General features: G+C 36.9%; 1 protein-coding gene across 1 annotated transcript in view; it reads right to left on the reverse strand.

Annotated features, from left to right (window-relative positions):
• Positions 1-25,926, reverse strand: part of Sk2 (Sphingosine kinase 2) — a 47,822-nt gene that overhangs the window by 1,527 nt on the left and 20,369 nt on the right. Inside the window, exons 2-6 of the mRNA XM_076819346.1 lie at positions 17,997-18,348; positions 3,881-4,249; positions 3,072-3,322; positions 2,442-2,537; positions 1,767-1,906 (exon numbers count right to left, since the gene is read on the reverse strand). Coding sequence (XP_076675461.1) covers positions 1,767-1,906; positions 2,442-2,537; positions 3,072-3,322; positions 3,881-4,249; positions 17,997-18,348 — 1,208 coding nt within the window. The remainder of the gene's footprint in view (positions 1-1,766; positions 1,907-2,441; positions 2,538-3,071; positions 3,323-3,880; positions 4,250-17,996; positions 18,349-25,926) is intronic.

Genomic DNA, 25,926 nt, shown 5'->3' on the forward strand with positions numbered 1-25,926 from the left:
CAATAAATAATCGTTAAAATAGTGTAATTGTAACATTTGTAACTGCATTGAATTTACTTTTGCTTCTAATTTAAGGGGGGGGGGGGGGGCAACAGAGAAATGGCTCAAAGTGTAAGGTATCTTTAGGAATTTATTAAATGCAAACTACTTAATGAATCGTTTTAAAACTTTCACGACTTTTTACTGGATATTTAAGTTACACGAATATCTTTAGTGAAATTTATTTAATGCAGATTGAAGCACAGTTACGGGACCAGTAACTTAGCGTTGCAGAAAATCTCCGCTGATATGGTTGACAGTTTTCCCAAGAAACGGTTCTTCTGAAATCGAAAAACCAAACAGTTTTAGAAACTATTTGTGGGTGGCTATGCCACGGCGGGTTCGATTTTGGAAATTTTAAAAAATGGCGAACTTCTGAAGAAAATTGTGAAATTTTGTTCTGGAAAATTAACATCACTCGTTAAAAAAGATATAGAAGAAAACGACCAATCAAAAAAACCTCCCGCTGTGCCACAGTCAGTCGCATATAGTTTCTAAAACATTTTGGTTTTTCTTTTGGTTTCAGGAGCGCCGTTTCGTCAGAAAACTGACAATCAGATTTTTGGCAGCGCTACGTTACTGGTCATGTACAGCTAGCAAATCTGCTTTAACTAAATTGAAAAAAAGATATTCGTATAACTTAAACATCTAATAGAAAGTCCTAAAAGTTTCAAAAAGATTCAGATAAGTAGTTTGCTTTTAATAAATTTCCAAACACACCTTTATGGGGGGTTTGCGCCTTGTTGGGTCGAAAAATAGGTAATTCTTTGCGAATTTTTTCTACAAAAACGGTTCGACAAATTGATTTGAGTTTTGGCAGGCTGTTTTATTGTATGTTGAGCTATTGTTCTGAATTTTTGTGTGACAGTTAAAAAAAAAACATGGCAGATACAAAAAGAGCGTTGGAAAATAATCGGGTGGTCCTGGCGTTGACGAAACGTACTGTAAGGTTTATCCGAAATACAAAAAAGAAAAGAGATTCTCAATCTATATGAATATGGCTATCGATGGTAGTAGATTTATTAATAAATATAAAAAAATGTTAAAATGGCAGCCTTTTGAAGAAGGCGAAGCGTCCTGATTTCAGTCTGAAACAGGTTTTGCCGTAAAATTGGGAAAACTTTTTTAAATAAAAAAGGAACGGTAACAGATACGGCAATAAATCTACTACCGCCAATAGCCACATTCATATAGATTAAGAATCTCTTTTCTTTTTTGTGTTTCGGATAAATCTTATAGTACTTTTCGTCAACGCCAGGACCACCCGATTATTTTTCAACGCTCTTTTTTTATCTGGCATGTTCTTTTTTCACTGTCACATAAAAATTCAGAATAATAGTTCAAGATATAATAAAACAGCCTGCCAAACCTCAAATTAATTTGTCGAACCGTTTTTGTAGAAAAAATTCACAAAAAATTATCTATTTTTTCGGCCCAACAAGACGCACCCCCCCCTTAATTTTCGGGAAATTACCTTGTTACCCTCCCCCCCCATAATCTAGATAAACCGCACGTTTGTAATGTAATTCCACTTTCCTTGCAAGTACTCAAACACTACAACTGGAACAACAATTTGATAATAACTAGAATCTTAGGCGGATGCGATAATGAAATAACCACTTCACCAATATCAAATAACAAATAATTCCATCTTCTGGAGGAAACGTTACGTTCTGTTGACAGTGAATTAAAGACCCGGAAGTATTGCTTTTAATTGGGCTATTTACCTGGAGTAAATTGGCTCGAGTAATGCCGGCTTTAACGATTATCAGCCAAATAATGCCATCCGCCAATTTGGCACGAGGCGCGAAGAAATAATCCTGGCCTAAGTGTGACTGATATGCCGCATGAACCATCACAAATTCTCCTAAAATCCAAAGTACAAACAATTCTCAGATTATCCTTGACCCTCGCGAATTATTCTTTATCGTAACTTCCCTTTTACTTAATCTACCATTATAAATGCGAGAAACAAGCTTTGGAAGTACAAGATGTGTATAAAGCAATAAGCGATAAACGAGAACGTGCTTCCTTGGAGTTATGATTTCGTTTTCCATATTGAAAATTTAACAACCGTCGTAGCGTCAGTGATAACAATAAAACCGAGCACTTGTCTGACGGTAGACTCAAAGTGATTTACAGTACCCGTAAGTTAAGCACTATGTTCTATCTAAGCTTGTTTCAAAGGAACTTAAAAAAAAAAAAATGTAATGCTAGGAATGCAATAATGTTCGAGACGGTTAGGGGATCACGTCCCTGGGTAGTTTAGAAGGCTAGGCCAAACGCGAATCAAATCTGACTGCAGTTAGCCATGGTACAATTAAGGTATTGACTATCTTAGTGAGCGCCACCCATTTGAATAGGCGATTTACTTATTTCGAACCAGTCATTCAATTCCTTACCCTGAATTTGCGTCCAGGAGCTTGACAATTCCGTGGTCAAAGCCGGCAGCCTCGATGATGGACCATACATAGCTTGGTTAACGTTGTTCTCAGCATCTTAATTACATACGAATTTATTATTCACAGTGAGACACGTAACGCGCAGTTCCGCGTTACCACAGAAAAACTAATCTCGTAATTTATACTTTACAATTGACAGTATCGATACCGCTCACTTCAAAGTCTTTCTTAAATTTCCCCAGAGATTTTAACCCGAATAACTTATCATATATCACGAAACTCTATGAAAAACGGCAGAGCGTATTAAGTGAAATGAATTTAAATTATAATAGCTAGGAATGTAGTATCTGCTCTATTTCCGTGACCGTTTAAAGCGTGTGATTTCAGGATTGCGGGTGTCAAATATATCCGATTCCAGACGATTAGAAACAAGGTCAATGGCTCTCGCTCGTGTCCCTACATCGTTGCTTATCAACTGTGCCTACATACGACGACCGCGAGCAGCCACAGTGGAGCAGATAAGCTGAAGTAGGCGCAACGTGCATTCAACGATCTTGAATCAACGGAGAAGGAAAAACCCAGTTCGCCGAGGTGAAAACTCGTGATTACGTAAGCCAGGTAGAAACTTACCGACCTCCCCGTTGTCGGGCTCGTCGATGCTGTGGTAACTAGAAATCGAGCCTGTACTGAAGTAAGTCGACCTCGCGGAGGTCGCGGAATAGAAGCTATCTAGTCTGTGCCTTTTCTCCGCCTCCGTTTCGAGAGTGAGGCTTTCGCTGATTACCTCGCTATCGTCGTACCCATCGAAAGATTCGTCCAAAATAGCCGCGTCTCCATCGAGAGCGTCATGGAAGCTTTTCGACTCGCTGATCTTGCTGCACCTAAACGAAATGCACAGCTTCAGTTACGCTTTCCAAGGTCAAAGGCCGCGTCTTTTTGCCGCCGCGCTTTTATTTCAATAGCCGGCGATTAATCTACGCTACAACGTTAACGACTAGAATTATCGCGGCTTTAGATTCCAGGAATCGGAGCCCCGGCCGCGTATTGCGCAATAAAGTTTTTGCGTCTAGACTTGAAACCTTTTTTTCTCGCATAGAAAGAAGTAGCACTTATCTCGCGTAGTCTGTCATATTTGCGAAAATGATGTATATAATGAGAAGACAGATATCGCTGACGAATTACATTTGCCTCTGAGGCAATTATGCTCGACCGCGAACAGCAGCGGAAGCGGGACTCCGATCCTTCGTCTTCATCTTCAATATTTATGAAACGGGGTGTGGTGTAAACACCTTTCCTTCGTATCAAATGAATATCGCGTTCAGGAAAGAATGTAGAATCTAAATTCGTGGCTTTGACTCTTTGAGAATTCAGATTGGCAAAGATAGAGCTCTTTATTAGTGCCTTGAAATTAAAGATTTTACTGAATGCAGTGGATTTACCGATCCAAATCGTCGCCGTAGCTCCTGGAGTGAGATATCTGTGCCTCCTTCGCGTATTCGTTGTAGGCCTTGCCGTTGCTTAAACTCTCGGCGGACGGTACTTTGTCGCAGGGCAAGTAAGATACTTTGCCTTTGTACGTTCTTAATCCTATCAGGCGCGCGACACTCCACACGGTGAACCTCCGACCTCCGATCGCTCGGAGGCGTTCACTCTCGATATCGATGTCGGCTAGCAGGCCCCAGCCGATCGATAAGAACGAGAAGAGGATCTGGCTCCTGGTCTCCACGCGCACCAGGTCCATCTGCGTTCTTTTGAACTTCACCACAGACAGAGCGCTGACCAGAAGCGGATTATAATCGTACGGCTCCCTGAAACAGTATTAGTGGGCGTGTGTAATCATGTACAATTGCAAGGCTCTACGTTTTAACTCCCTCTACGACCTGGCTTAAAGTTTCCTTCTTTTCCTTGTCGAGTAACTTAAATTACATCGATGAGGATAACTTTGTAGTTAGCTTTGCTGATGAACCTCGTTTGAGTAATTCTAAGCTCCATTTAACCCATTCCTATGAATATTTCTCTACTGCAAGAGGAATGGAAGAGATTCGCACTTGTTTTTTTTAATTATTCATGGAAAAAGTGTTAATTATCGAGGACCTTACAGCAAGAGGGGTGCAGCTCCATTTTTGACACTCTTTCAGTTATGAAGTGTAATAAACGTTTGATGCAAATCCGATAACAAATGAGCGACTTTTTTGCAAATAAATAAAAATAGAAATATTAATATTTTTATTATAGAATATTTTTCCCCCAATAGAAATGAAAACTTATCAACTCAGTAACTACTACGTATCGTGTGAAAATATATATTTTTTAATTAGTGTTCTCTACTTAATGCTAAGCCAAAGCAATAATTTTATAAACAGTGTTTTCCTAATTTACTCGAAGTTGATGAAGACGAACCTGCACCTCTCTTGCTGCAAGGTCCTCAATTGTCATAGAGAAGTTACATATAGTTTGCATGTAAAAAGTGGTAGATTTGATCAGGTATCTTTTGTCAGCAAGTTTTATGTTTCTGCTTTCGATACCGCAAATATAAGTTAAGAGGTGATCTGCTGACTGAAAGAACGGAGGCTGAGCCTTGAACATGGACCTTGTGGAAGATCCATGTTTGTCATTAATGGAGATTGCAAACAGGTTTCAGGTTTCGTAATCGTTCATTTTAGAACATATCAAAGAGCTTGCATCCGTTTTAAAAGACACCAGATGGGGATCGCATGAGCTAAGCAAAAAAGTCTGTCTGGCCTTGCTGCAAATCCGTCTACGGCTCGTTGGATATCGTTTTCAGCCACTTTTGGAGTTCTTAATTACTGGCAATAAAAGGCAACTGTAGACTAAGACAGTCTGCTCTGACTATAGAAGGGACAAAGCTGTCATACAAATTGAGACTAATCTTTTATTAGATACTAAACGCGAAGAAAAGAAGCTTTCCCATTCTTTCACCGTTCATTACGTCTAGGGTTACAGATCGCGCATTATAACTTCGCCTCCAAGCGGCCACTGAGTAGGCCGTGCGTGCGAGAGGGTCTGGCCGTCGGTGTTCTTTTAATTCGTCGCGAAGAACATGCGATCGCACACGGACGAATATCATACAAAGCAAGAGGATAGCGTGTTATCCAAGCGTGTGCGATCATGTGTTTTTTTATTCAAATTAAAAGAACGCCGGCGCACAGTGGGCCGGATTTAAAATTTGACGCCTTTTGGTTTATTTTCTAAGATATCGGAATAAAATTTGCGCCAAAAAATAGGAAAAAATTATTCCTTTCTAACGATGTATAATTTAATATTTTTTACATTTATTTATTTATTTATTTTTCAATTTTTGTAACTTATTTGTGATAGAAAAAAAATTAATTCTGTTTATTTGGTACCTTATTTAATGCCCTTTTCAGTAGTTTAAATGGAATGTTCGGGAAACTTTTCGTTTCCGAGTTATAAGCAAAAGTCGAATAAGAAACGAACGCAGCCAAATATCGTTTTGTTTAAATTAAAGAACATTTTTTTGCGCTAAACATCACCTTCTATTAGTAATTAATGTAAACGATGTGTTGAAAAATAGTTCTCAATGTAGTGAGGAAATTTCCGATATTTTTTAAAATTGACAAAGAGTATGTTTCAAGTCCCAACGAGTCCCAACTTCTAACGAAACGCTTCTAAGGATTTGTTTAGATTTTTGGCACATGAAATTGTTTATGCTATGGTGCAGATAAGCCTTCGACTAAAATTGTATTCTCGCTCTTAATAGGTACTATTAAATATAAAAAGTAATTTGACTAATCTTACCATTTCGTGTTGTAAGTAACAGGCTGATAGTTGAGTATCTTTATTTTATTTCAGTATCAGCTCTGCAGCTTCAGGATCTAGTGGTTTAATTTTCTTTTTAAATGATTTTATTCTTAAGGTCGATGTGTATGAGTCGGACGTTATTAACAATATATGAAGTACGTCTTCATTTGTGGTAATTCTGGAATGTTTTCGAGTATTGTTTTCATGTGCCTGAAATGTAAACAGATCCTTAGAAGAGTTTCTGAGTTTCTCGCGGAGTCCCGATATCGGACGCGAGCGCGTCGCACGACGCGCTTTAAACAGTGATAATTTGTAAAGTAGGACGGAGTAGGATGTGGTTTTTACATAATCATGTAAAGGAGGGTGTACTGAAAATATTACAATTGAGGGCTCGGATGCAATAAGGGGACTAGCGCTCGAAAATGGGAAAAATTATTGTCTAAACGTTAAGAAATATTGGAAAATTAAATGTTGTTAAACTGAATTTTAAAAAACACACTGTTCTGTTTACAATATTCTGTTCTTTTATAAATTTTTCTTTTTCTCCTTTTTAATTTTTAAGTACGACGTCAATCAAAAATAAATTGTATAAAGAAGAAAAGATAAGCAAAACGAAAATGATAAAGGAAAGATAGGAAAAAGGAGAAAAAGAAAAATTTATAAAAGAACAGAATATTGTAAACAAAACAGTGTAAATATTGTAAGTATTGCGTGTAAATACTATAACAAAAATGTTACTAAATATTTCGAAAACAATATCGCAATATTTTTTTGTAATATATAATAGTGAGAACGCCATGTCTTTGCAGTGTGACGCGATTGTACGCAGTTACTGACTGTTGGTGCCGCGCGGGATTTATATATATCGTCATATCTTCTATAATTATTTATTAATCAGTGTGAAAATTGGTGAAAAACTTCCTTGTACATTAAGAAAAAACTTTGTCGCTGCAAGTTACATGTACCTCAAAATTCCCTCGATACTTTTTAACGGGGAACGTTGAAAGACATGGGTTATGTCCAGTATTACTTTTAAATTAAATATTATTACATTTTTTAACATAAGAGATTTGTGCATACATTTCACGGCTTCGCTAGAGTTTTCTGAGTTTTATGTTTCGAGTCTCATAACGATCCATTAATATTTACTCAAGTTATCGCAATTTATGTTTAAAGAAATAATGATTTTGGTCGAAGAATTTTTTTTTGTTTACAATTTTTATCTCGAATACTAATGATTGGATAAACAAGGTGTAAATAGAAAAATGGTGTGTCGTGGCGGGCTTTACAACACTATATTTTTTAAAATTCGGTTTAACAACATTTAATTTTCCAATACTTCTTAACGTTTGGACAATAATTTTTCCCATTTTCGAGCGCTAGTCCCCTTATTGCATCCGAGCCCTCAATTGGTTAGAAGTTGGGACTCGTTGGGACTTGAAAGATGTTCCTTGTCAATTTTAAAAAATATCGGAAATTCAGAATTTAATACAGAATTATTTTTCAACACATCATTTACATTACTTACTAATAGAAGATGATGTATAGAGCAAAAAATTGGTCTTTAATTTGAACAAAACGATATTTGGCTGCATTCATTTATTATTCGACTTTTCCTTGTAATTTGGAAACGAAAAGTTTCCCGAACATTCCATTTAAATTACTGAAAAGGGCATTAAATAAGGTACCAAATAAACAGAATTATTATTTTCCATCACAAGTAACTTAAAAAAATTGAAAAATAAATAAATGTAAAAAATATGAAATTATACATCGTTAGAAAGGAATAATTTTTTCCTATTTTTTGGTGCAAATTTTATTCCGATATCTAAAAGAAAAGATCCAAAAGGCGCCAAATTTCAAATCCGGCCCACTGTGCGGCGGTCGGACTCTCTCAACACTCACGGCTGACTCATGGCCTACTCACAAGGGAAGATCCCGAACCTGAAAATTCAAAAAATTCTGAAACATTGTGGATATGTAGCGGATTTCCTCCTCATTACAACGCAATTTCTTTGCTGGCCAAATTCACTCCAAGGGGGTGAAATTAACCCTCTAGTGCATACGCCTGTCTTAAAGCGGGCACCTGTTTAATCCAGGACTTGGGCGCCTATAATTTTTTTTCTTCAGAATTCTCAGTTGCCAGCCTTAAAAGTATTGCCATGCTACACATATGAGCCTAAAAAACATGCCAATCTGACGTTTCGATTTGACAGAAATCTAGTTTGAAGTGCATTTTTTAGCTAAGCATGCTGCGAAAATTATTTGTGAAAGTAAAAAAATCGAATAAAATATTTCCCGACACCGTGCAGCTAAAAAAAAAATATTGGTAACTAGTTTGTGTAGTGATCAATCGAATGGAATAAAGATTTGAAAGCAAAAAATAATTTACACCTGTGAAGTGAGGCTTGGCCGGTAGCCGCCTTAAGGCGGTATCCTGTTAGTGGATCATCCTAAGTTAGTCAGGGTGTTAGTTTATCACCCTAATAATTGATGCGTGAAAATTTTACTTGTGCACCTTTTCGCTCTTTGTTCATGAAATTTGGCACCTATATACACACATATATCATATCATACTATTAATATAAAGCCACAGCTTTTGTTTGTATGCTCACAAAAATCTCAAAAAGTACTGAAAAAAATTATTACGAAATTTTAACTACAGTATCCTTGAACAACAAGAAGGGATATAGGCTGTGCTTTATGATGTAAAATATAATTAATTTGTATAAAAAATGGTATGTACATAAAGAAGTCATGACTATAGGTCGGTATCAGATATATTGGCCGGTGCGTTTCGTGAGGGGTATTCTCCCACCACACCGTTTGTCTGCCTCGGTGCTCCTTTTCTCACTCGCTCTCGTTCCATCACGCTCTCGTCTTCGCAGAACAAGAGTGAATCAGAAGTGGTGGGGATAGCGCCAAGCTCCAGCGTGTAGGCCAAACCGAGTTCTTAGCGTATAAATACACACATCAGAATAGGTGTACGTTAGCTCCGAAAAAATTCAGGAGTTTTATTGGTCAGCAGATTGATTCTTTCTCGATATTTTCATCTCGTATTGGTTTACGCATAGCTTCGTAAGGCACACATCTATTACGCTCAGAATAAATAACAGCCATACGGCTACGTTCAGGCGGAGCCGAGCAGCGTTCCCGTTACTTCACCATACCCTTCGGGGACCATGCAACTCCAATTGACAAATCCACGGTCGTCAGATGGTGGTAGCTGATTTCTCCCCGATCGTTGCTCGCTAAAATGAACTCACCGCCCAATATATCTGATACCGACCTTAGGCTGGCTCGCGATGGCTTCTCGCGCTTCTTCTGTGCTTTGTTAAATTTCACAATACACAATAAAATAATTCTCTATTATATCATAAATTTATATTTTTTTAAACATTTTTTCATAGTTTTTCATTAAAAATAAAGTATTTATTTTATAAAAAAAACACTACATTTTTTGTACTTGCTACATGATCCCGCCTTAAGGCGGTGACCCAGAAGGCTGCCCTGGAGAGCCCAGACGACCACAAGATTGAAAACAGACACCGGATTCGGTCTATTCATCCCCGAATTAGACTAGTCTAATTTTTCCAACTGAATTAAAAATTTATGCACTAGAGGGTTAACCCCTAAAGATTGGGCTATTTTTTATTATTTTATTTTGTAACACGCAATCTGTGAGGTATAGAAAAAAAGTTTCAAGACAAAAGATACTTCTTTTAATTAGATATATCAAAGCGTAAAAGTTTTATCAATTGTTTAAACAATTAGAAAAAAGTTATAAACAAAAATATTAATAATGTTTTCTACAATTCGTTTTTCACGTGAAATCTGAATTGGATGTTTACATAATTATGAAACAGCATAATCCATCTTTTTTCCATACAATTTCAACTTTTGATGTATTGCGGAACTCGACGATCAAATAACTTTTGGATCCCATTGTAACGTACCTTAAGCTGTGCGACGAGCAATGTTCTTCTAACATTTATTAGGAAATAATCGCGAAATTTTCGAAATCAACGATTTTCGGCCTTATTCTGCGATCTTTAATCGGTTATAGCTCAGAGCAACGTTAACCGATTTCGATGAAATTTTAGGCATGTATACAACTTACTTCAATCTACAAACGGGTTTTTTGAATTTTCATTACAGGCTATCAAAAAAAGTTTAAAAACGACCTTTACTATTTTTTTTTCAAAACGACGAAACACGTCACTTAGCAAACTAATCCTTCTAGCTTCTCATAAAAACTTCATATCGTTTGGTCCAATTCTAAGTAATGCGATTTTAAAAGTTGTAAACTTTCTTTCGTCCGCCACTGTATATGGTTATGTAAGCATACTTTTCAGAGCTGCCGATTTTTGAGAAAAGCTCGACAAGTTGCATGGATTTTTATAAATATAATATTTTCTAATGTAAACATTAATGTTTTCTTACATAATAAAAGTTGATATCTAAAATTTGGCTTTATTTTACAGTGTGCTCCTTTTCAAACGATTTCAGACTAGATTGTCCTTCTTTTCCATTTTTGGATTTGGTAACCTTAATTACGACTCATTTCATTCACAACTACTTTATCGCGTTTCTTTAAGTATCATTAAAGTCGTAATAACCAACTTGAGACTGTGAAGAATCTGATCTTCTCATCACGATCATACTTAATCTTGCGACAAACACGCCGGGAGCGATAAATATGTCGATATCGAGACACTGAAATGAATTGTTTTCAAATTACTTTGATAGCAATTGAAAACAGCAATCCGCCCCCCTCCCCGCATTATTTCTGACCTGTTGCAGTTTGATATACTTAATTAAGAGAACGGAAAGATATTCTATAATAAGTGACATTAACTCTGAAAATGATTGACGAGTGTTCAATTAAGAGATTTCTTCCACCGCAATCTTCTTTTGCATTACATTGCCCATGTTCTGCTATTTGATGCCAATTGTAAGTCATCGAAGCAATGTGTTCTGTTATCAGTGGTACGGGTCAATGAAAGTAATTTATTAGTCTCTTTCTCATCTCTTATTTCATCTCCATTAAACCGGGGATCCACCGGGAAGCTAAGCTGAGCTTATGCGATGCTATGTTTTAACGTAGCTTTTGGTGGAAACGGTTCTATAAGAATGTATCGAAGCTATTCTTTTTAAAACGTAGCACGGCATAGCATAGCATAGTTTCACGGTGGATTCCCGGCTTTAATCTGAGATTTTACTAAGAAATCTATTAAGGAATAATATGCTGATATGAAGCAATAATTTGAATCGCGTTGTTATTAAATTCCAATGCTTTCATGAAAATAAACGCGATGCTGATATACGTCTTATATGTGTGTCAGCGTCTCAGTACAAGAACCGTATTTTTTGCAGCAGTTATATTTATACGTTAGTTAGTTTTACTGCTAAACTTTTTGAAATTGCGACTGTTTGTTGGACTCGGTGAAGCAAGCGGCTGCCAGTCGAGTTACGCGGAAAACCCGCATGATTCTTTAGGTAAACCTGGACATTCCTAGCGCCGAGGATGGAAATTTTTGCAGCTTACTAATCGAAGCTATTACCATGAATCGCGGAAAATAATAATTCCGTTTCCACGCGTCGCGGTGCATTTTATTCTTCTTTAGTGTCTCGCAAATAATAGAAACTCCTGGCGTATTGCGAAATCCGTGGGATGATAATCATCGTGTGAAATTGAACCGAGCGGCGCCATCACGTTTGCAACAAAATAACGCGTTCGAGCGCCACAGATTGCCAATCACGAAATTTGTACCAATCTGCACGATGAATTGACAACAATGATGATTATTAAACGATGTTATGCCGCCTGCATTTGAATGATTAACCTTCTGCACTGCAATGCTGCTCAATGCGACGGAATAATATTATTCAGGCTGTAATACAAAGGGCGATGAATATTTCTTCCTCATTCGGCAAACATTTTATTTGAATACAAATTTTCGATGTCGAATAAAAGAGAAAGTTTCGTCATACACCCGTTAACCCGTGCTAACTTTATTCGATATATTTCGAATAATTGTTTTAACTTTTAATCGCCACTCTAAATCTTTATTCAAACAGAACTTTTGCCTATCTCAGCTTTGTATACAGGGCGCGTCCGAAATGCTGGTGACATCGAAGAGAAAGTGTTTCCTTGTGCAAAAGTAAGTCAAAAGTGCGGGTTAACATTTTTTCGTGCCAGGCTCAGGTGTCGGGGAAATGGAGTTTGAATTTTTTTTGGAGTGCGCGTGCACCTGGCAAGAATTTGCAGAATGCAGCAGTAAATGTGACACAATTGCGGATGAAATGTAGGTACTATTTCGGCTGCACTCTGTATAAATATAAAATATGATTCGACTGAAATTCAATTTGCATCGTTATTTAAAACAAGACAAAAAATATAATAGAAAGATAATATAAATCAGGAACCAGGGTCTCTTTCAAATCCTATGAATCTTATTGTAGCCAGAACAAAATCAATTTGCTTTTGTAGATCGTCACAGGATTATTCCCATCGTTCAATTTTACCATTTTCATTTTATTTGGTTCTTCTTCGATCACACAAATCTATGCATGCTATGTGCCTTAGAAAGATGTAACTTTGGTGCATTTTTTTACTTTCTTGAAGTCGGATTTAAGTTTTTTAAATTTCTTATTTTTTATTTGTTTAAATTATATAACTACATTTATTTTGAAAAAATATGGGTAGGCCTACAAAAAGAGTTGCTCGTAATATTAATAATGAATTTGGTGAATGAATCAGATTTCTTATTTTTGGATGTAACTTCAAAACTACTTTACCGATTTTGATAATTCTCTCTCCATGACCTAAGTTGATTGAAGCTAAACCACTACGAAGTTTCACGAAAATCGGTACAGTACTTACGGAGAAATTCGCGGACAAACATAATACATACTAACGTACATACAAACACATCGAACTGAGAACCTCTTTCTTTTTTAAGGTTAAAAAAAACAGAAACCGTGGCGACCCCCCAGAAAACACTTTGCGAGCCACCGGTTGGGAATCACTGCTCTAAAATATTTAAGGGGGCGTTGTGTAGCCAGCTGAAAATCGAAGCATTTTCAAAAAAAAAAATCGGGAACTTTCAGGATATTGTATTGTCAGATTGAGGTAGATAAAAAAAATATTAAAAAAGAATGGCAAATAACAGAGTTATAAGGGCTTATGCCCAGTCCGTAGGCGACGCAATTGTTCCGCGGTGGACAACGTACCTAGTGTTTGTTGTGATTCATCAGAATCCAAAAAATCAAAAAATTTTGTTTATAGTCGAATTTACTAAAAAAAAGGCGCCTAAGCGGCCCGTAGGTCGGCACGCGTGGCTCGGGAGAGACCCAATGCCCGCTCCGTCCTTCGTGCGACGTTGCCACGTTGTGTAGCAGATCGGAAGTCTCTTTCTATCTTCAAGCGCAACCATTCAGCTCTATCCTAACTGGAGTGTGAACAGAGCAATGGCGGACGGTCAGACAAGGAACACAAATATCTGTCTCACTAGACTATACAGGGTCAGCGTTTTATCCTGCAACCCGCGCTCGGGCGAACAGGTAATATGGCAACAGCGCCTCACGGACGCATTCCACTACAACCATGCACCAGCCTGGCGCTGTGATGCCAGATCGAGGACGGGTTCCCTCGAGAATTTCCCCCACCTCGCGCACACTACGCCGGAGCAGCGTGTCCGTGAGTTGGACTCCGAAGCGCCGAGCTCACGGACACGCAGCTCCGGCGTAGTGTGCGCGAGGTGGGGGAAAATCTCGAGGGAACCCGTCCCCGATCTGGCATCACAGGCCTGGCGTTCGGAGAGCTGCCAGTGACTGCTGGACAGCAGTGATGCCCGAGCTTCGAAAATTTTAGGACGGTCTCTTTCAAATTAACTTCGCAAAGAGCTATTCGGAATTCCCCGGCTCAGATAAGCGAGCCACCCGCTTTTATGATCGGTTTACCACTCTCACCCCAGATTACTGTAACGAGGTTTGAAAACAATGTCGACTAGTCTCGTACCCGTCTCAATTTAAAAAATTTTAGCTACGACAATGTTGACCGCGGTGCTATACCCCTGTACGGAGAGATTTTTTGCCACTTGCGTGTAAAAGCCACAGTAATGACACATCGTTACAAGGCATTAACGGGAGCCGGTATAGGCGTGGAGAAGCTAAAAAATTCTAGAAAAAAATTCAAACACCACTACAATCAAAGACACGTCCGATTAGTTACCCCTTACGTCCGAACTGTGCATGCACTGCATTAAGGTTAAGATCATAAAAAGAAGACCAGAACAATAAATTCTGAGGTCTGCAGAACTAATAGATACATAATTGAATAGAAATTTAATTTCTCAATTTATCAAAGTAATGGTACAGAAACAGCTAGCCTATTGTTTATCAACACCATGAATTTTAAAAAGAGCATTAAATACAGTAACAAATAAACAGTTTGCAAAAGTTTTTCACAGCAATTATGGTTAAAAAAGTGATAACAGAAAAATTAAGTAAACGTAAAATGTGTTAAATTACCCATCATTAAGAGGGAATAATTTTTCCTCATTTTTCGGCGCAAATTACATTCCGATATCTTTTATAGTTCAAAAGTTATATGAAAAAGGCCCCAAATTCTGCAACCCGGGGAGGAAAATTCCGAAAATGTAGCTCCTTGCGACGTTAATTTGAAAGAGACCATCCTAAAATTTTCGAAGCTCGGGCATGAATGCCAGGCTGGTGCATGGTTGTAGTGGAATACGTCCGTGAGGCGCTGTTGCCATATTACCTGTTCGCCCGAGCGCAGGTTGCAAGATTACACGATGACCCTCTACACCCGGCAAAGACAACGATTACTCCAGGCCCACAGGTATGTAGTCGAAAGTCATTGGCTAAGGCGTAGGGGAAGCATCAATCACAAGCCTCAAATAGCGGCAACATCGCAAGTTCTCGCCCCGCTCCCAAGGCGCCTTCTTTAGTAAATCAAACTATAGTTAATGAGTGCACCCACAAAACGAACCTATTTCTAAGTTAAAAGATGCAAAATTAAACAAATGGCAGCCACTTTTACGAACGAAAATTTGCCTTAAAAGTGCAAAAAAGATATTTATTTAAACAATATCATTATGTCAATAGAAGCTGGCATCTACGAAGAAAATGTTCATAAATATTTATGCACAAGGCCAAATTGATCGGTTGAATATTTGTTTAGTTACATTCCCCGCTAATTGTAAAGCTGCCGTTTTGAAAAAACTCGTTTAAAGTTTTCTGGTAGACATGAGTCACCTGCTGCTCCATAGAAAAACCGAATTTACGTCATGTTCAACTATTCCTTTATGCAAAAAAAAAAAACGATTTTTACGACCTTATACCAGGCTCCCCCCTGACGTTGCCTACTTAACCCTTTCGCAGCTCATTAAAATGACAAAGTATGATAGAAAAGTTTGCATTTTTCGCTAGTCTGAATCACCTTCATTTACTATGCAAATTCGAGATTATGTTTCGTACTTATTTCCTTCTTTTTCCTTCGTAGTTCAGAGCCAAACTTGTCCACACGTCGTATCGACTAAACAGTGAAAGAGTTGATACCTTCTTACCTAACGGAATTTAATTAAAATTTAAGAGGATATTAATAGGGGATCCTAATGTACTTACAAGATCTCAAGCCGCTATTATTTATATAATAACTGAAATATTGTAATAATTCCACATTTTGGCAATGATAGCTAGTAGTAATGTAGTGCAGAATAGTTAACTCTACAACTCAAAAGAATGAAAGGAAACATTTATAAAAGACGTAGTGCTTTTGAAATTTCTACATACCTAGCTGTAATATTTTAATAATTCCACAATTTGGTAATTCCAACTAACAGTACTACGGTTCACAAGAATACACACCTCCAAAAAATGATAGGGAGCACTGATAGAGAATCCTAGTACACAAGGATATATCACTGTCATGTCCAAACCTCTACATCTCCAACCACGATACGTTAACAATTCCATATTTCGATAATTCCATCAAACAGCAATGCAATTCACAGCAGTTATCTTGTACCACTATCATCTACGCGAGGAGCCGACGGGAAATACCCGCATATCGCTGTTTGGCATAACTTAAGAAATGTCAATTTAAACAAATTACGTGATCAGTATTCAGCTATGAGTCAAATGCAAATTTTAAACTGTCTTTCCTGTAAAATTTACATTTTCTAAGTTATGCCACTATCAATTCCAAGCAGTGATGTAGACTCGCGTATGAGCGACTGAAGAATAAACTGACGACATCCTCGGAACCGTATCTGCGAAAATACAGTAGTGCTTCATAAACTGCGCGGTGTCCAGAGATGGCCAACATTTTAATTTAAATAAAAATTTCCAATAACGAATAAAAGTTAAAAAAATTATTCGTCATGTGTCGAATAAAGTTAACTTTACTCGTCGACTAATCTGAAGTTAAAGTAACTTTTATTCGATCCTTTATTTAAATAATTTTTCATTTAGTTAATGCCCAACACGATAGACATCCCCATCGCGAGTTCTACCTCCCTGACTCTTCGCGGTGGGCAAAGTTGGACAAAATGTAATCTAATTACAAATTACGATTAAAATATAATTGTGTAATTGATTACGCATTATTTTCTGTAATCGTTAATTTGGGACTTAGGTAGTTGACAAAATTATGGTCAACTACTTGTAATCAATTACACAATTACATTTTAATCGTAATTTGTAATTAGATTACATTTCGCCCAACTCTGGTGGTGGGTAAGCCCGAGCCATAATGCTGATGGGGCACCATGGTCCAGTATGAACGTGCGAATAATGAATATGCTCTTCCAATTATAAGCAAAGATACAGGTAACAAGCATCATGCTAAAGTGGTGGAGAACTATCGATAGTGCTGACTATCGATAGTTTCCGATAGTTGGATCATCGACCATCGATAGTTATCGATAGTGATTGTATGATTTATTATCACAAATGAGTATAATTCAAATATGTATAAAACAATTTATTTTTAATACACGTAATAATATAGTCCCAGCTTCTGCTCCGTCTATATATGTATATGGTCGGTGATATTACCACTTTTCAAATATGTGTAAAACAATTTATTTTTAATACAAGTAATAATATTATAAATTAATTTTTAGATTCTGAATTTGAGCTGTTCCTTTTTTTTAACTGACTTAAAAGAATGTACATGGAATTTAACATCCTTTTCTTTAATCTTGCAAAATTTAATAACTGTATTACGAACCTTGAGTTCCAATAATAATTTACAATAAAATTTAAACTTGAAGCAGAGATGATAACGATACATTGATGTTTTTATAATCGATATTTGAAGATCGATATGTAAGTATCTACATCGAAACCATCGATGTTTTTCTAACGAATGTTTATAGATGTCTTTGGTTATTATTATGCTAAATAGAAATCATTTCTTTAGGATAAAAATGATTTTTTCCAGTTTAATGCTTTATCAGCTTTAGTAGCAGTTCTTAACCAAATCGCTCAGAACCGCAGATAGCACACAGACTTCTAAAGACGTCCTAAAGCCGTCCAGACCTAAAACGGACGTACAATTGACGTCTTTAAGACGTCTGTGCTATGTGGGACTGCACGGATATGAACCCACAATTTTCAATACCGATAACTATCGATAGTGAAAATAAGCCATCGATAGTTTCCGATACTGAGGACCATCGATAACTATCGATAGTACCATCGATAGTTTAGCAGCTAAGGACCAAACTGAATGGGACTTACTGTTTAGCGTAAGCGATGGATTTCGCCAAGCCGTTGCCCGAGCCGCACGGTATCACGCCAAGGGGCAGCTCCCTGAGCGCCTTTTCCCAATCGGGCCTTTGAAAAAGCCCATTCACTACCTCGAACACGATACCGTCTCCCCCAACCATCAGCAGGCCGCTCCATTGATAAATATCCCTCGTACGCACGAACTCACGAGCGTAATTGGAACACTTGGTGATGTGAATCTCGTAAGGTCTCTCGGCTTCGGACAGGATCGGATGGATTCTCTTCTGGAACGTTTCTCGGCCCCTCCCGGGCCCCGACTTCGGATTAAGCAACACCAGAAGCTTTCGCTGCTCCCCGGGACATGCTGTAACACAGTTTTCTTTTATGTATTAAAGAAAAAGGACACGTGTAAAAGTGGATTTCGCTGGATGGTTATTCGCCCGACTCGAGGGCCACTCGACGATTACGTGACGTGAAATGCACCGCGCGTGTTTAATCTTCCCTAGGGGCGCTGCGGCAGCCCTTTCGCTGAGCTTTCGCTGCAGTCTGTCTCTCTGACGCATCTGCTTATTTGGAGCAATTCTTCTTTGCTTCTCCTAAACGAGTCTGGGGATTTTATCGTATATGGGGCATACGATGCATACAAAAATGGACGTGTGTAATAAGTTTCGTGCGGTAATGTGTCCCTGGAGCTTTTAACTTTATCGCCCTTCCAACTTTTTTAAGGCCACCTTAAAGCAGGCACAAGCAGGGCTTGAAACCGTTATTATATCGATTTCGGTTCTTGAAATAGTTATGATGAACCTTTATTCGGAATAACTGTTATAATCCTCTTAAGGGTCCATTCTACTTGGCCGGTCGAACAAGAGGCCTATGTTCATGATTTTTTTTCTGAAACTATTGTACGGATTTTAATGTTTTCTTTCGTTAAATATTTATTATTCCTTGCAGGATAGAATTATATTTTTCATATACGAAAATCATTGAAATCGGTGAGGTAAACTCTCATCGGTATAATAACCAAACATTTATATTAACGAACAGTTTTCATATTACAAAATAATTGCACATGTATGTAGAAATATGTACAATATATATTTACTTAATTATAATAATTTTTTAACAATTTTGCTTATACACAGTAATATGTTGTGGTTTCATTTATCGTAAAATTCTGTACAATCGTTACAAGAATCGGTTCTATACAGAATAACGTTATAGAACTGATATGGGAGCTGATATAGGAACCGTAACTGAAACATAAACAGCCTGAGATTTAGGTTCTTTATAACAGTTATGATGAACCTTTATTCGGAATAACTGTTATAAAGAACCTAAATCTCAGGCTGTATATGTTTAAGTTACGGTTCCTATATCAGCTCCCATATCAGTTCTATAACCGTTATTCTTTTGGTTCTATATATGTTCCAAAACGGTTATAGAACCGATTCTTGTAACGATTGTACAGAATTTTACGATAAATGAAATCACAACATATTATTGTGTATAAGCAAAATTGTTTAAAAATTATTATAATTAAGTAAATATATATTATGTACATATTTCTACATACATGTGCAATTATTTTGTAATATGAAAACTGTTCGTTAATATAAATGCTTGGTTATTATACCGATGAGAGTTTACCTCACCGATTTCAATGATTTTCGTGTATGAAAAATATAATTCTATCCTGCAAGGAATAATAAATATTTAACGAAAGAAAACTTTAAAATCCGTACAATAGTTTCTGGAAAAAAATCATGAACATAGGCCTCTTGTTCGATCGGCCAAGTAGAATGGACCCTTAAGAGGATGTTCCAGTCTAGAGCCAATAAAAATAGGTGATCTTTAGAAATTAATTAAAGGAAAACTACAATATACAATTTAACGTAACTTTTTGCATTATATTAAGCATGTCTTAAATTATAAAAATATTTATTTCGTTTTATAATTAATCATTGCAAACGGCACTGGGGAGTCATTCAAGTCGAGGCGTCAAAAAATTCATCTAAACCGGTGGGACCCGTATCTCCAAAAGTTATTATCCGATTCGACTGAAACTTTTTTTATTTTGAAGAATATACTTCTGGCGGGGGGGGGGGCAGAAAAAAAATAAAAAACTACATTTTTTAGAAAATAACGACACGAAGTTTGAAATCACTTTTTCCCAATATTTTTCGTCCTTTCAACGCTTTTAAAAATTATAAATTTTCAATTTTTCTGATTTCCCCCATAGCCAGAAGTATATTCTCCAAAATAAAAAAAAATCAGTCGAATCGGATAATAACTGTTGGAGATACAAGTCCCACCGATTTTGAGAACACTGTTTCAAGAAAAACGCGTTTAAAGTTTTACGTGAGCGCCGAGTGGCCTGTTGTTACCCATACATTTGTCGCCACTCAAACGCCTATAACTTCGGGAATGTTATGAATTTCAACAAATCCTTTTAAACACGTATTCCTAAAAGGATGAACATTTGAAAAATAAAATAAAAAAAGTCGATTTTTAGACCGGAACCTCCCTTAAGGAGGGATTCTCGTCAAACAGCCCCCAAAATAACTGTTATTTAAGAATTTTTTTTTAAAACTGTTGGTCATATTGGATTAAACTCTTTTGGGATATAAGAAGGCATCATTAAATTTGAAGAAAATATTTTCTTATGTCCTGTTAGCGGGATGTCTAGCACCTATCACAGTCATCTGACTGCAAAATATATAGAAACAAAATTTATATTAACCCTCTATGGGCCAAATTTTTTTCATGACTCTGAATTATTTTTTGTAATGTAAAATCAACAAATACCAACCTATAAATACAGATTAACAATGAATTAGATTTATTTATTTATTTATTTAGTTAGTTATAAGTTAGAACTGATAACAGTTGCCAAGAATGTTATTGGTTGCTAAGAAGACATTATATAACAAGATGTATACGCCACAGGGTAGAAAAGAAATTGAATTATTTAATAAAATGTATAATAGTAGCATGTGACTTGAAAGTAACACGGACTCATAGAGGGTTAAATGATTTTATTAAAAATGCACTAAAAACTAAAAAATAATCCTTGTGTGTTAATATCAGTTTAAATAATTCAAATATAATATAAAAATTCATTCATATCCTGTTATGAAATATCGTGCCTCGCGATTTTATTTAAAGTGATATTAACATCTACAAAGTTGTAGTACAAGAAAAGAATTATTTTTTAGTTTTTAGTGCATTTTTAATTAAATCGTTTAACATAATTTTTTTATATATTTTTTATTTTCTAGTTTTCAGTGTTTGTGGACTCACCTTTCACAACTCAGACTTCTTTACAAGCCTGCAAAGTTTTAGTTTCATTATTCGTACATACGTGACGGATCATTTCTCGATAAATTGTGTATTTTCGGTAATCGCGATGCGGCTGGCGTCCCGAACAGCAACGGCTTTTTGTCGTTTTCGTAAAGAACGCGAGTGGCTGATTTCAAGTCGTTTAGATTTGTGGTTACGGGTTATATTTATTGATGAGTGGGTAATTTTTTCATCCCCACGGGTTAATTTTTTAAAAAAAAATATTGTCATCCAAACTACGCACGCCTGCTAAGCTTCAAGACAATTGGATAGTTGGAAGTGGGTTAAATTTGAGTTGCCAGATTTGAACCATAGCTACATACATACATTAAACAAACGAACAAACAGAGGATCAAAGCTGAATAAAATCGTTTAAAAATAGAAGTTTCTTAAAGTTAGATAGTTTACGCTGGGATTGGTGCACTTTAAAGGGAAAAAATGAAAAATTGAAAGAGTTAGGTACATATAGCGTTTCAAAGAAAAATTAAGTTTTTTCCTTAGACAAATTTTTCATATTATTCTATATATCGACGAAAGAAAGTATTATACATAAAAATTAAAATTTTAGGTCCAGCTCCAGCGTAAATTATTTTAACTTTAAGAACATTTTCTTCTTTTTGCAATCAGATGACTGTGACAGGTGCTACACCTGACGCAAGCATCGTCGAAGAGGTTAACAGGATTCCACAATAATTAATAAATAATAAGAAGGATCGTCATTAAAAAAAAAATTTACGAGTTTAAAGATGCCTCCTTATATCTCAAAAGAGTTTAATGCAATATCAACAATATTTTTTCAAAAAAAAAAACATAAATTGCGGGGGCTGTTACACGAGAATCCCCCCTTAAGAAACTAATTGTAAGTTCGGGGCTCCCCCTTGTGGGGGTTCCTGATCCCACAATATTTATAAAAATATCTTTTTATTTATAACACTGGAGGACCAATCTCCTGATCCTGTGCAATGCCTGTTGAGAGGTCCAGAAGAAAACCAGGAAAACTGTGTAACCGGAATGTGACGTGGAAAAGGCGACACGCCGCTTTCGAGCGAACTATTTTCAGGTGGACAATTTGAACTGGCTCCAGTGGTATTTACGTAAACGCCGCGGTTATGCATCGTTACGCGCAACTAGTGAAAGTGCAGATAAAATGTGTCCGACAACGAGAGGCCCTGTAACCAAGAGAAATCTTACTCAAACGTTCGATCATCCTTTACCTTCCGCGTTTCGATATCTTTCATTATCATCTGCGCGACGAAAAGAAACATTCTTCCGCCACGACAGATTAAAAGCAGCTGTTATCGTCAATGCCAACAGATATCAGTTCTGTTCTCCGAGATTAAATATCTCGCCTATATCTACATTCCTGTTCTGCAAAAAAATGTCCCACCTTTCCCAAACACCTTACCCATAAAAATTACAGTGGACTGTCGATAATTAATTAATTCTATCGGTATTCATACTTTTTTTCAATCAAACGCACATGACACGATTGTGAACAACGAATGGAGTAGGTAAGGTCGTTCCAAGACATCGCCTCTTTTTGGACCCACGATTTTGGAACTGAATTTTATGCCGAACGATACCTTATGATGAGACATCAATCACACGAAATTTTCAAGTTGGGGTGACAATTAGTTTCTGAGATACAGTCAGCAGAACCCCTGGGAATAATTGTTTAAATTATCGGACTCCCATGAAAGTCCGTACATCGAAGCGAGTGGACTGACGCGCTAGCGAATTTTCACTTCTTTTCGTGTGATTGATGTCTCATCATAAGGTATCGTTTAGCATAGAATTCAGTTCCAAAATCGTGGGACCAAAAGGGGCGAAAAAAGGCCTCATTTTTTGGTCGCTCTGTTCGTCTGGGAAATGTACGGAAATGTGAGAGGAGGAGAAGGCGTAACAAAATTATATAAAATTATATAACTCGAAATACGGTCACTCTGGTCCAGTAACTAGAATATGAAATATAGCCGGTAAATACTGGTAAGACTGTCGAAATTTCTTTAACTTCACTTCTACTTAAACACATGAAATTAAAGATTTGCAGCAACGATAAAATAAGCCAGAAACACGCCAAGAACTGATGCATAGGCATTACGATGTAAGCTATAGCATTAAAACCCAGGGACTCGCAACGGAACGAAAACGATAAACGAAAAGAACGATTTCTATGTAGAAACGAAACGGATCGATATTGCGGGAGTGAAAACGATATAATCAAAATAAAAATTCCGGTTAATAACGTTATTATTTTGTTTTCGATATCTAGAGACGCGGTAGCGTCTCGACGCCAACTACATGTTCGACACCCTGTATATATGTCGACTGTCGCTGCCGTGTATCTTCACTCGTAAACCGGCTAATCCAACCTTACCTGAAACTTATTTCATTAATATCTCATCGCGCCTGCAATATTTTCTAAATTTAAAGGCATTTTCTTATATAAACCGCATATAAGCTTTCGAATAAGACAAAATTCAATAAAATCGGTTCACGCATCACAGAGATAGCGTGATACAGTATTTCCTCGTTAACGGCTCGCTGGTCGGGGCCGGCGTTGAGCCCGTATCGTGAACAGAGCCCTAATTCCGACTGTTCGTTTCTCGCTTCTTAGTGTCGCCTTTGTACGTTGCTGGAAAGCGCCTTTATATGTACTTCCAGCTTATTTTGATTTCACATCTTTTTTTATATTGTAATTATTATTATCTTTTATTTTTTTGTGATTTATTTGATAACACTCTTTTCCGTCCTCGACTTTTTCCTGTACTTGGCGTAATTTCTTTTACTTTTTTGGAGTTTTTTTATGGGGATCTCACTTCTTTTTAGAAAGATAATTTGCATAGGGAATGACGTCAGATAATTTTTAGTATTATAAATTACAAAGGTTCATCATCAACAGCAATGAAGAGTTTTATCACGGGTCAGAATTAAGGAGAAATTCTACGCAAGTTTAACAACTACGAAAACAAACCATGCGCACCGCATTGTCGATCTAGTATATGTATTATATGAATAGTTCAAGAAATAGTGATTAAATTCATGCATTATCGAAAGGGTCCATATATCAAAGTAACTGAATAAGTATGTAAGGGAGAGTGGGGGAATTGCGGACGCAGGGTAAACCCGAACATCGCGGTCCTGTCCTCCCGCGATATCGTTACATGATGTAATTAGCTATGTTTAGAATTAAGGAAACTGTCACGACGGAAGGCTGCGCGCAACTGCAGAGATAATGGTCGCGAAATGTTTTTCGTAGCTTTTCTTATAATTTTACGCTCGAGTATTTTGAGTCTATAGTGCATTAAAACTATACTACCCAACAAAGTATAATTTTTTCGTAGTTCAGTTACTTAATTCTAAATAAAATCACGAGATCACTTTGTATATATACATGTTCGTATTTGTTTTATTTGAAATTTCTTAACTTCTGTCCATTTGGGGTAATTGCGAACAGCGTGTTTGGGGTTATCACGGACGATGTCATCTACCCTTTTCTCTTAACGCTTCGAAGCTTTTTATGTATCCAGTACTCCGGAATTATATTAGGACGAATATACGTACACAGGGCCGTTCCTGGGTTTTGGCCGCTCAGGTGCAAAAACAATATTGCCACCCTTATTAATTAAAGATTCTTTAATTAAGAATTTAATATGCAGTGTTTTCTTTTATATCTATACATTCATAATTTTAAATAGTTATCATGCAAAAGAGTTTCGATTATTATTCTTATTAATCACAATTTTACATATAATAAACGGCCTGCGGCCGCCCCTACGTTTGCCCGCCCAGGTGCGGAGCACCTTCTGCACCCCCGCCAGGAACGGCCCTGTACGTAGAACATATTCGTTGAAAGATCTTGAGATACCCGTGAAAGAGGTTAAAGATACAAGACTTTCAATCGGTCTGGCAGCAAATAAATATTCAATCCCACGAGCAACCAAAATTCGATCAAACAAGAAGAAAGACTGTGTCAGACCCACAGCATGGAAGAAAACCAGTGTTCAGTAAAGATCAAAAGTACTTTAAGGGGGGAGCCTGGTGTAGCGGATCGAAGAAATCGATTTTTTTCTTTTTGCATAAATCAATAGTTGAACATCACGACAATATGTTCCCAAAGCAGCAAAAGGGAATTCGAAAAATTAAAGCGGATATAGCCGATTTTGATACGGAGCGCCAGGCTACCACAAAACTTTAAATGCGTTTTTCTCGAAACGACAGTTTCACACTTTGCGGGCAATATTAGTCCAAAAATATTCAACCAATCGACTTGGCCTTGTGCACGGATATTTGTGAACATTTTCTTCACAGAGCTAAGTTATTAGTATAATGATATTGTTTAAATAAATAACTTTTTTTTAGACATTTAAGGCAAAATTTCGTTGAAAACAGTGAACTTTTTATTCACGAGGCCGCCATTTGTTCATTTTGCATCTTTTAAGTTTCAAATTTCTTCATTCTGTGCGTACACTCATAAACTGAAAGAAAATTGTTCGATTTTTGGTTTCAGATGAAACCAAAAGACGCTACGTTGCCCGCAGTGCAATAATTGCGTCGCCAACGGACTGGGCATAACTTCGTTATTTGCCGCTCTTTTTTAATA

The sequence above is a fragment of the Andrena cerasifolii genome, chromosome 9, assembly GCF_050908995.1.
Source record: "Andrena cerasifolii isolate SP2316 chromosome 9, iyAndCera1_principal, whole genome shotgun sequence".
Classification (NCBI taxonomy): Eukaryota; Metazoa; Arthropoda; class Insecta; order Hymenoptera; family Andrenidae; genus Andrena; species Andrena cerasifolii.